Source organism: Betta splendens, chromosome 3 (genome assembly GCF_900634795.4).
Source record: "Betta splendens chromosome 3, fBetSpl5.4, whole genome shotgun sequence".
NCBI classification, from domain to species: domain Eukaryota; kingdom Metazoa; phylum Chordata; class Actinopteri; order Anabantiformes; family Osphronemidae; genus Betta; species Betta splendens.
Genome location: NC_040883.2, coordinates 361,773 through 374,161, shown reverse-complemented (window position 1 = coordinate 374,161; position 12,389 = coordinate 361,773). Strand labels below are relative to the sequence as shown.

At 48.5% G+C, this 12,389-nt stretch overlaps 1 protein-coding gene across 1 annotated transcript; it reads right to left on the bottom strand.

Annotated features, from left to right (window-relative positions):
* Positions 1-6,612: 6,612 nt before the first annotated feature.
* mex3b (mex-3 RNA binding family member B) lies at positions 6,613-10,304 on the bottom strand. Its single transcript, XM_029145229.3, has 2 exons — positions 9,562-10,304; positions 6,613-8,907 (listed from the first exon to the last, which is right to left on the bottom strand). Exons 1-2 carry the CDS (start codon positions 9,776-9,778, stop codon positions 7,577-7,579), a joined length of 1,548 nt encoding a protein of 515 aa, XP_029001062.1. The 5' UTR covers positions 9,779-10,304; the 3' UTR covers positions 6,613-7,576.
* Between the last annotated feature and the right edge of the window lie 2,085 nt (positions 10,305-12,389).

The following is a 12,389-nucleotide window of genomic DNA, read 5'->3' as shown; positions in this document are numbered from 1 at the left end:
GCGACCCGGCCCCGGATAAGCGGATGGATGGATGGATGGATGGATGGATGGATGGATGGATGGATGGATGGATGGATGGATGGATGGATGGATGGATGGATGGATGGATGGATGGATGGATGGATGGTTATGTTTTACTGTTTAGTAACCTGCACTACTAACCTGCAAATTTCAGCTGTATTGAATATTACCAAAACTTTGAGCTATTTGTTCAGCTCTTGCAAAGGTTTACACACTTCCTTCATTTTTAGCAGTTCTTCAATCTCAGAAAAATCTTTTTCAAGTTTCCTCAATTTCAAATTCAACTGGTTCAGCTTCTTCTGCAAATATTCAACTTTAAACTCCTAATTCTCTTTATATAAATTCATTTAATTTCGGAATGAACATTCATTCATTTAAAACGCTTTAAATGCTTCAGCTACTTTTAGCTATGTTTTAAATGTTTCAGCTACTTTCAGCAATTCTTTATCAATACATTCAGCATGGAAGCATTCATTCTGCATTTTCCTCTGGAAATGCTTTATCTAGTTCCATTTGGGTCCCATATTTAGCCCATTCTGTGTCAGTGCTGGGCGTCCATGGGTCCTCTATTGTATTGTCGCCTGAACCATCTCTATCTATAAGCTTTATAGTTAGAGATATCAACATAACATCTTCCACCATGTTTCTGAGATCAGCTTCATATCTTCATTTGTCTTGCTGTTCCGGCTCGTTCAGGACCAGCCCACACCTGATGCTGTGTGTGTGTCTTTGTATTGATTGAGCCAGTGAAAAGTGCAGCAAGGCACTTTGTAGGTTTATAATTAGCAGATGCACATTATGGCCTGCAGTGATTTGATCTGACCTATTTTGGAGGAAGTAGGGCAGCAACCGTCTCCTCACAGAGATGCTGCTGCAAAGTCGTCCTTGTGAGGCAGCGGCTCTGTGCACGGCCCAGAAAGGTCACAGAGACGTTGCGTTATGTCACATGGACGTTTTCACACATACAAGTTCAAGCAGGAATCCACTGGTGTATTTTGAGACCTCTCACACCCACACGTGCCTGAACAACAGCGAAGCAGTGAGAGCTTTCTCACCCCAGAACAACCCTGCCGTTGGTCATGGCTCCTTCAGATTAGAGGACATAATGTGAGTCCTGGTCAGAGCTCAGCAAACACAGACTCAGAATCATGCTACCAACATGTCTGTTAACAACACAACTGCTGAACGTGTGAAATGCCTCTAATTGACTAAGTGTCTGGGTTTGTGTGTGATCAGTTAGAGGCTTGTAGCTGTAAAGTTGGAGCCACATCATCATCAATCATCTCAGAAATGAGCTCTGCTTTTGTCAGACTTGCTAACGCTCCGGCAGGTGGATTCCTTGGGTTTCAGCAACGAGGCCAATCGTGTAAGACATCAGTGTAGGTAATTGTGTCAGAGGTGGTAAAAGCCTTTGTTTCTTCTAGAGGAGAGGCTCATGATGCAGCAGGGAAACGCAGCCTCCCACACGTTCAGTCGCACACATGAACATTTTTAAAGCGTCTGCAGCAAGTGGAGGCGTCGAGCTGAGCTTCAGGTGCCTCCATTGACAGTAGGTAGACGGAGTTGGAGCACAAAGAGCCACAGGCTCCGCTTCCAGCACAGGATCAGTTCAACTGACTCCACGTCTGTGGACTGAGGGAGGAAACGACAGCATGCAGACACACGAACCGAACCCGGATCTAAATAGTTGAGTGTGCTAGTGTCTAGAGACACAAGCACCTCTCCCTCCTCGGTTCATTCTGAGGCGACAGTCAGTTCAGTCAGTCCAGCAGGCGAACAGACCTTCAGGCCACCAGAAACAAGCAGCTGACGGAGGCAACGGATCTTTAGATCATGTTAGACATAGACTGCTGGGGGACTTAATTTATACACTGAGCTCCTCTGTTTCCTTCTACCTCTTCTGTCCAATAAACTTCTATCATTATTCCATGTTTAACTAACCTTGTCTCTTTCTCTCCAGTAGTTGTGCTTCTCTCTCTCTCTCTCTCTCTCTCTTTCTCTCTCTTCCACTCTGTCATCATCTACAGGTATCATAGGACTCAAAGTTTGGTGTCTGTGATGGGCAGCTGTGGATCCAACCATCCTGCCTGTATCCAGTCCCTGGTCCAACCGTCCTGCCCTGTGCTCTGTTGTTGCTTGTTGTTGCTTGTTGTTGTTGCTGTGCTTTTCTCTCTCTCTATCCTCTCACCCCAACCGGTCAAGGCAGATGGCCGCCCACATCCAGCCTGGTTCTGCTGGAGGTTTCTTCCTCGTTAGAGAGGGAGTTTTTTCCTCTCCACTGTAGCTGTCAAATTAAATGCTTGCTGTATGTAGGATTTGTTGGGTTTAGTTGTGTGAAGTCTTAAACCTTACTTTGTAAAGTGCCTTGAGATAACTTTGTTGCGATTTAGCGCTATATAAATAAAATTGAATTGAAATTAATTGTTCCTCTTCTTCCTCTTCTACTGTCTTCTACTTCTAGCTGAATCCTTCCATTGCATACATAGAAGAATGAAGACAGTAAAATATTTCAAAAAGCTGGTAAATTTAAAAATCTGATAATTATCAGATATATATCAGACAGATTGAGCCTTGTTGCTGCTCCTCTGTCTTGACCTCTCTATCATGATATCACGCATCCAAACGACCTTTGACCTCCTGGACGTGTGTGGGCTTTAGCCACTGACCAGTGGCAGTAGCATCCTGTTAAAGCTGAAGGAAGATGAGGAAGAAGCTCCAGCAGAAACAAATGAGTCTCACTGAGGATCATATTAAATCATATTTACCGTTTCCAAACCATTACAACCAATTATTAGTATAAACAAAGCTGGGCGAGGTGACCTTTGACCTTTGAAGTCGCGATCTCTAAGCTGATCGTTTAGATGTGAAACCTTGTTCTAAACAGGATTCAGATCGTCCAGAGGCTGTACTGTAGCTGCAGGCAGCTGCTTTCTGCTGCCTCAACTAATCCTGTCAGCAGGACTGAATGTCGCTGATGTTCAAAGGAGAGAACAACACGAATGGAGCAGCTACTACAAAACCAGAACTTCAACAGCGGCACAACATATAATTTTGGTGTTAAAGGTACCGAAGACTAAATATGATGTTCATCGGACCCAGCCAGGAACCAGGACCCTCGACTCACCAGGTCGTAGGACCTACTGCCATGAACCAGGACCAACGTTCCAGGACCCAGCCAAGAACGAGGACCCAGGACCCAGAACCCAGCCAGGAACCAGGACCCAGGACAAAGCCAGGAAGCAGGACCAATGTTCTAGGACCCAGCCAAGAACGAGGAACCCAGGACCCAGGACTCAGCCAGGAAGCAGGACCCAGGACCCAGCCAGGAAGCAGGACCAATGTTCTAGGACCCAGCCAAGAACGAGGAACCCAGGACCCAGGACTCAGCCAGGAAGCAGGACCCAGGACCCAGCCAGGAAGCAGGACCAATGTTCTAGGACCCAGCCAGGAATTAGGACCCAGGACCCAGCCAGAACCCAGGGACCAGGAACCAGGACCCAGGAAGTGGGAACCGGGACCCAGCCAGGGCCCAGGCAAGACCCAAAATCCCCGGGATGATTCCCCCTCTTGGTAGCGTGGCTCCGTCTTTTGCCCATCTTCATGTTAACACATCACAGCCTGCAGCTGCAGCCCACTCTGCACCTCTCAGCACAGCTCTGCAGGAGCAAAAACACGAATGAGTCAGGAAAATGTGTGGGTGGACTCTACATTCAAGCAGCCATTAGAGGACGGGAGGTTCTGAACAGCCTGTAATGTTCTACTGTGAGAGGAGCTCAAACCTATGGACTTGGTTTGGTTCTGACTGGTTTTCTTCCATTGTCATTCCATCCAACTTTGGACTAAAAGCGTGTTAATGACAAACCAGTCCTATCACTGGTGGTGAGGGAACCACCTTTTCTCTCGCTTCCCTTCTGGACCAGCACCTTTTATTTAGACTCGTCTCCAAATGTTGTCAATCTTGATAAAAAAAGCCCCTTCAGAGGCTCCCAGAGTCACTGCACACGATTTCAATGAAAGATGATTGTATTTAAAGGGGAGTGGTCGCACTACAGCAGGAAGGAACCGGGCTGTAGCTTTAGTCCCCCATTATCCAGGATCCAGGACTTCCTCCCTCTACAGAGCAATGCATCACACTCTGGCCTCCTCAACCCTTGCTGCGGTCAGAGGAATCATGTGACGCTGGTTTAATCTGTGGAACACTAGCGTTGCAGCAGGTGACATGAGACGCAGTTTGAGTAGCAGCTGTGCTCTAACCTCTGGTTTGCTTCCGGGTCTCCATCCGTCCCACTGACCCAGTTCTCATGCTTATCAGTGATGCAAACGCTGCTGCTGCTGAGTCTCCCCCGCGGCTCAGAGGCGTCTACACATTCATGAGCCAAGTGGAAAAATCCTTTTCTTCGTCTGCCTGCAGCTGATTGACACACAGAAGTAAACCAGCAGCTATGACATCAAATGTTGAGGATGAAGGAGGGTCTTCCACGTGAACATTCATCCAGGTGAGGTCAAGAAGTCCAGTCATGACATCTGGACTCAAGGGAACGAGCAGAGAGGCTGAATCTGAATTAATGCGTCATTTACGTCTTTATTTAAACCTGAGCTTTTTCCTAAAAATATTACTAAGAAAGAAAAAATATAATATAAAGCGTCTTTGTTCCATTACTAGCTGCACCAGTAAAATATTTTAGTTACTGCTCTGATGTAGAACAGAGCAAATCATTCTGTGGAATCCATCCATCCAGGACCGAGTAGAAGCGGAACCAGGCCAGTTGTATCGGTGGTGTCACTAACTCTCTGACCCTCAGCCTCACAACATGGATCCTTACAGCATCTACTGACATGTCCACAAACTCCCACAAAGAAAAAAACAAGTACTGTCTGAACCCAAATCATCTTCAGGGGATTAACAGTGACGTATCCATTAAAACCACAGTAAACTAACTGTGTCACAAACTGACACCAGACTCTAAACCTATGAAATGACTGCCGTTGCATTTGTTTACTTTATTTACTAAGGAAGTGTTCTCTGGGCGTTTTATTTAAAAAGACCAGAACCAGCCAACCAGAAACCATTACTGTACCCAGTTCCACTTAATGCTTAGGGGAGATGTTGCTTCTTCCTGGTTCTATGGTAACGGCTCCAAACAGTAAGAGCCTGGTGGGATGTAAACTTCCAGATGTGCTTGATTCTCCTAAAGCAGAGGTGTAGGCGTCCTTGCACCTGGACTGAGGCTGCGTCCCGCTCGGCTGTGGCTCAGTGCTCATTACAACTACACCACTGCAGGCCTTTGCTGCTGCGTGGGGAGGACACGGGCTTTGTCTCGCTGTATTTAGCCACGAGTGGTGGTGCGTTGGCTGCTGACTTTCTGCCAGAGAAGTTTTTGGGTTGATGCTGAGGTTTCCCAGTGTTGAGGCAGCAGCATCGGTTGCTGCGCCAATCACCAGGCTTTCCATCATCTGTGTCTGTTGGCTCAGGAACCAAGCACAAAGAGCTGAAGCTTCAGGCTGAGTCCCAACAACAGCACCTGCAGTTCGGACCTGAGACTGAGGACTGGTTCGTTTTATTCTGATGTACTGGACGGTGCAGGGCATGGAACCTTTATGAGGAAATAGTCCACCGCCACCTCCAACCTGGCTACAAACTCCAGGACGTGGGCCCAGTGTATCATAATAAAGACCATGTGGAGTCAGACACACTGTGCTCTGCGAAGGATAAAAATCCATTAAGCACAGAGAAAAGGAGAGTGAGACAGGAAGGGCTCATTTATAATGCATGTCCTAAGCTCTGAACAACAAACCCAGTGCCCTCCTTCCTTCTGCTCCCCCTCCTCCCCTTCAGCAGTGGAGGGGAGACCCACAGCCACTCCGTCTGCTTCTTACAGGCTGGAGGAGAAGCTTCAACCGTTATGTCATTATAGCCATCATACATCCATTATTCAGCCTGTCCCAGCTGCCACATGGATCCACCTCCACCACTGCAGCATCCAGCCTTAGATTCAGGTCCAAGGTGTTTTGTCTGGAGGGAAGACTCGTCATCCTGTCGAGGCCATGGCTGGTTAAAGACGCGTTTTCCACAGATTGCTTCCTAATAATAGTGTGTGAGGCCAGCGTTGGATGTTTCCATTTCAAAATTAGCATTAGTTCAGGAGTCACTGTTTCCAGCAGGAACACATGACAGGAGCCAGGGAGGATGTGGGGGATGGACACACTTGCTCCTGTGTTTGCAGCTCAGGAACCACTTCAATAAGCCTCAAATAATAACAAGCATGAGCCAAAATCATTGATTCCAAACTATAACTAGAAGCCACGCTGTAGCAGGAGTCAGACACGACCAGCTGCTCACATTCAGGGAGTCTGGATCAGTGATTGTCTGCTGGTGCAGACGAAGCGGGAGGATTAGCTGAAATCTGAGCGTTTCTCACTCATATTCCTCAAATACTGAACTTATGGACTTTCATAGTGTCCACTTGTTGCCTCCCACATCCTGACGCTTGTATTTTTGACCTATAAGTTGCACAGCCATTGTCATTAGTGACAATGAGGCTAATCCTGGTGCCAGGTCCCACGTTCAGCTAAACAGGTCAGGACAACGTGTCAATGTGTTATTTTTTATTTGGACTTATATAGAAATACTTAAAAAAACATGAAGTAGCACCATTACTTAAGTTTTACTTCTTTAAATGTCACAAAAATAAAACTCTTGATACATTTTCAAATCTTATCTCAGCAAATATAATATTAGTATTTGGCCACGGGGTTAAAGGCCCTTTATCATAAAATAAAATAAAATATACTTTGTCCTTAAACTTTGCTCAATAAAGTACAATTACACTCAAGTAACTTCACCTACATATACATAAACAAGTGGTAAACAAATGTATTAAAATAGAAATACCAAACTATAGTGGTGCAACAGAAGCCTGTAAATCCCACTGGAATCTAATTCATACAAATTTTAGAAAGCATAAATGTATCCTTGTGTTCAACTTACTAAGTTTTGTAAATTTCAATGTTTCATAATAATATAGAATAAAATATGCTTCATTTTACAGAATAAAAAAGATGCTGGGTGAAGCAGATTAAAAGAGGTTTTTTTTGCTGAACCTATAAAACTCCTGACTCATCCTCAAATAATACAGTGATCGATACAAAATAAACAACCCAGCTCAACTTAAATTAAAAGATCTGTAAACATATTTGCAATAGGAAATATAATCTTTCAAGTCACAAAAGAATAAAATACTTCCATGTGTATTAACAGGTTTCAAACCTTAAACCTGTTCATGTTCCACCTGTGGAGCTGCAGTATCTCTCTGGGCCGACGCCTCCATCACTACATTCACTGAGGTTCAGCCTGCTCAGTCCCACGTTCCTCCGCCACCACGTCATAAATATGGGTTGTGATCGACTACAACTACTGGTTACTATGCTGTAATATTTAAAACATGCACGTAGATGTTGAAAATATTCCCCAAGCTACAGTATATTATTAAGCCCAAGCAGAGTCCGTCCTTCCTCTGGATACTGCAGCCTCTCCCCCGCCGCGCTTACCCAGTTCTTATGAAAATATACGTATAGCCTGAGTGACGCCGGCGTGGCAGACGGGGCATTTGGGCTCGCTCCTCTCGCAGATGCGATTGGCACATTCCATACAGAAGAGGTTGTGGCCGCACGGGACCAAAGCTGCGATGACCTCGCTCTCGAAGCACACGGAGCAGTCGCGGCTTCCCTTCCGGCTGGTGCCTGATGAGGTGGAGGAGGAGGAAGACGAGGACGAGGACGAGGAGTCGCAGGGCGCCCCGGGGAGGTGGGGGCCCGGCAAGGAGCTGATGGCGCTGGGGAACCCATCCAAAGTGAGCGGGCCTCCCCCCGGGTCGCTGCGCACCCTCCGGGCCAGCGGGTGCTCCGCGGGGCCGTGCCCGTGCAGGGGGGGCGACAGCCTGAGCTGTGGAGTGCAACCACTGACCCGCCCCTGGCTCATCACAAGCCCGTTGGTGGAGAACGTGGGCGGACTCCCTCCAGCGGACGGACTCCACACCAGGCCCGGAGGTGAAGACTCAAAGGTCAGGTCGGTGCAGTCGGGTGAAATCACGTCACTCCCGTAAACAAAGGTGTTTGAAGTGATGTTGTTGTTGTTGTTGTTGTTGTTGTTGTTGTTGTTGGTGGTGGTGGTGGTGTTGTTGTTGTTGTTGGTGTAGCTGAGCGCAGGGCTGGGTGGACTGTAGTCAGCGATGCGTGAGCCGCTGTTTCCAAAGTACGAGTCTGTGGAGGCGCTGCCCAGGGAGGAGGACGAGTCGTTGCGGTAGTTGGAGAAGGGCTTGCGGGCCGAGGTGGGCGTGACGCCGGCGCCGGGCTTGGACCACAGGGTGGCGTGTCCATGCAGATCAAAGCCCACATCTGTCCCGTTGGCGTGGAAGTCGTTTTCATCGTGGAGTTCGATTAAGCCTCCCGTCCTCATGGCGATGTGGGCTTCGATCTCTTCGCGCGCTCGGTCCACGTTCTCCGGCATCCCCGTCACCTCGAACACCGGCTCCTTGTCCCGGCTCGGGGTGACGATGTAGGTGTGGGTCTGCTGCTGGATGCGCTTGATGGTGGCCCCCTTGGGGCCGACGACCAGCCCCACCACCCGGTAAGGCACCCGCACCTGGATGGTGGTCTGCCCTGGGAGGTTGGGGGGGCCCGGGGCCGGGGGGGCACTTCCGTTCAGGCTGGTGTTTTTGTTTCTGGAGGCTCTGATCATGGAAAAGTGCTCTGCAGCAGAGATGATCTCCCTCCGGGCCATGGCCACGTCCTCCCTGCGGCCAGTCACCACGAAGACCGGCTCCTCGCCTCGGACCGGGGTCTTTATGTAGGTGTTGGTCTTTGCTCGCAGGGCTTTAATCTTACAACCTAGAAATGAGACGGCAGAAATGAGAACGTGAAGCAAAAACGTTGTGTGTTAAAACATTTGTGGGGCTGCAGCGGAACCTGTGACGACATGATGCTTCGTGCTACTGTTTAACAGACAGCCGTTGGGTGAAGACGTGGATACATTCGTGCATTCACATGCACGCATATAGTCACTCACGCACGCACGCACGCACGCGGACCAGGCCTGAGCTAACGTCAGCAGGTAAAGTCACCTGAAAAGCACGTGCACAGGCTAAGATTTGGCTCCTGAGCCTCCGCTGATCGTGAGGAGCAGCAGCGCCGCCCTGCAGCTGGAGGCTGAGCAGCTCTGGGCGTCTGCTGGGATCCGGACTGTGACATCAGCTCGTTACCACAAAGCAGCGCGTGAGCTCACCTGCTCCTCCGTGAGCAGCGTGTCCTACTTTCCTAACGTGCCTTTAATGTCATGCCCGTTTTACGTCTCACTAAGGCTCCTACTGACGCTTCTGAGGAGATGCTACGTCCTCACGCGTCCTACTGCGACGCGCAGGCTCTCACGCGCTTCACTGGCGGCGCGTGTATCGCTTTCCTGTCCCACACAGCGACCGGTCGGGACGCGCGCTGCTCTGCCGCGAACACGACGAGCACCCGCTACGTACAAACACTCTCACACACCTTGTCTGCCCACAATCTCCGCGACGTGCTCGGAGCTGGGAACCGGGACGCACTCGGTCATGTTGACGCTCTTTTTGCGGGGCTCGTGGCTGTCGTACAGGTTTTCGTCGTTGTCCAAGCCGAGCAGGGAGAGCTGGTCCAGGGCAATCTGCAGCGCTCTCTGCTCGTCCAGCGCGTCTCCCTGGACGCTGCTGTCGGCGAACACCGAGCTGGGCATCGTCGCGGCTTTGCGGCCGGTTGGAAGGAGAAGGAAACGATGACGATGAAGGAAGGAAGAAAGGAGGGATGAGGAGGGCTGCGGTGCTCGGAGAGAAGTGCTCAGTGTGCAGAAGGAGCAGCACGACGCATCCACCCTTTGTCCCAATCCGGGCTGCTGCGCTGAGAAACGTGTTACTCCGAGTAATAATGTTCCTTCCCCTCCCTCCGCTTCCCTCCGGTCTGCTGCTTCTGTCTGAGTCCTTGCGGAGCCAGACAGAGGGATGCGCGGATGACGTCACCGCCTGGGCAGGGACGATGCGGCGCTGCGAGTGCATTTGCATACCAGGGAGGTGATTGGTCCTCGGGGCGACGGGTGGGCCGACGCCACGCCCACTTCTTTGTTCTCCGTCTCTTTGTCTTCACCCTGTTCGCTCCTCTGTCCCAGCGGAGACGAGCAGATAAATACAGTAGATATTACTACGACCACGAATCAACGCACTGCTCTTCTGGATTAGGACATGTTCGGAAAAAATCAGAACTTCTTTTTTCATTACAAGCAGTCATTCAAATAAATTATGCATTATATCTGAAGACAATTATTCCACCTGATTCCTTATTTAAATAGTATCAGGGAACATATCAACACCCTGTGGTAGGCGGTAGATGATGGCGTCTGGAGGCCAAACTCTGCTGGGCCCTGTAGGAGGGCGGAGGTGCAGCGGGGCGCCGAGGGGGATGTTTGGCGAAGACAAAGAGGATTTAAGCAGATTCAAACACATTGAGAGCAGAGGACATTGCTTTGTCACCTCACTCCTGGATCACAATAGCGATGCTAATGACAATGTGATGGAATGAAACCCTGTTAATATTTAATCCTGCAGCTGGAAGCTGGGGTCTTTAATCACACATGGCTCATATTATATTACTAATATTTTTAAAAACAACACAAAACTGTTGTGTTTTGTGTTGTTTTTAAGTGTTTTTCCTGCTTCCAGACACAAAAGACTTTGTTGTAAATATTGGACGAGATCGTTTCCATATAGTTTTAAAACATTAAATCACAGTCAAACAGATGACCAATACATATGCTGCCCGTAGTTAAGTATGAGAGTTTTCTCATAAACAAAGTAGTAAAAGAATAAGAAAACATTTAATTGTCCCACAGTGAGGGAATTGTGTCTCACAACTGCACAAATACAAAGAATACAAACGATACAGAGAAAAGAAAAATACAGAAACAGAATTAAAGTCAAGTTGCATTGATGAGAAGAAAAATGTAAAAATATATAAATATTGCAAAGCTTTGCACAAATATTGCACAGTTAATGTGTCTAATTACGCTTTAGTGGCTCCAGTAAGTTTTTCCTCTTCTGACCGCAGAGTTTAATTTCGAGCCCATGTTGCAGCCCCAACTCCCACCTCCACCACTTGCACCTACAGGAATTATGGGCTGTGCAATGGACCCATGACAGGATGGGGGAGCGCTCAGGTTAAGTGACACAGTCCACAATCAGCTGTACTGTTATTGTCTGACATTAGCTCTAAGGCCTGGATCCATACCCTGCTGCTGGACTGTCCCACTGACACTGATCTATGTGCTTCAGTTTTAGGTGCAGGCAGCTGCTTAAGGACGATTACACGTATGCTTTTTAATGACAGGAAGGAAGCTTAGCCTGCTGTAACCCGGGGCAGCGAAGGCAGACGGGGCTTAGCGACGGCTCTGGGTCACCGGACGCAGAGCAGCCTGTCTGCACATATGCATGCGTCCAAGTTCATGCTGCCTGTGGTGACGGCTGGCGACTCAGTCCATTTTAGAGCCTTGAGATCACGGTTTACACCTGCAACCTTCAAAAGGACAATAGCCACAAAACAGTGCCAGTTTATGCAGTTGCCTGAGCTCTGATAACCGTCATTCAGCTAGGTCAGTGCTTCTCCATTATTTTCTGTTACGCCCCCGCAGGAAGAACTAAACATTCTGCGCCCCTGTCTCAGAATTTGATAAAAAGCTAAATTCTTTGGGCTTTTTACATTAAAGGTATCTGCGAACCTACACTTAGGAAACAGCAGCGAAGCACACTGACCACTACACCATACAGCTTGTGTAGTTTTAAGTTTTAATGCTCTCCTATATAACTTAAATAGTTTAGCGCTTGCTGGTTTACTAGGGTAACGTTCACAAAGTGGGACAATTGTTGGCAATATTCGTCACGTTTCCGCAGAAAAAAACTCCAGCGACGTGTCAGCGTGATTGTGGTGTAATGTCTTGTAGACACAGTAAACATAGCGGTCTTTCCTCGTCTCCTACCGTAGTGACCGTGAAGCCAGGTGCTACATAAGCTTCGTCATATTTACCCCTTTTAACTTTCGAGAGACTTCCGTTTGTCTCATTATCTTTCTTTGTCTCCGCCTTTCTTTTTAACCCAGTTAAATACTTTTCCGTGGTTTGTTATCTGCACTTCATATGTCCGGCTCAGTGCTGCGTCTTGTTCATTGCTAAAAACTACCCGCGACAAAAAAAAATATTTTTCCCCGGGGTCACGCGCCCCCCGGTACCGCTCCACGCCCTCCCGGGGGGGCGCGCCCCAGTATTTGAGAAACACTGAGCTACCTGTAGGTGGTGACACTCAAAA

Bases quoted from the DNA above. Each gene is read 5' to 3' on its own strand.
- mex3b (XM_029145229.3), bottom strand. From the start codon at position 9,778: ATGCCCAGCTCGGTGTTCGCCGACAGCAGCGTCCAGGGAGACGCGCTG. The intron at 8,908-9,561 runs GTGTGTGAGAGT...TCTCATTTCTAG, and splicing joins GGAGATTGTGGGCAGACAAG to GTTGTAAGATTAAAGCCCTG.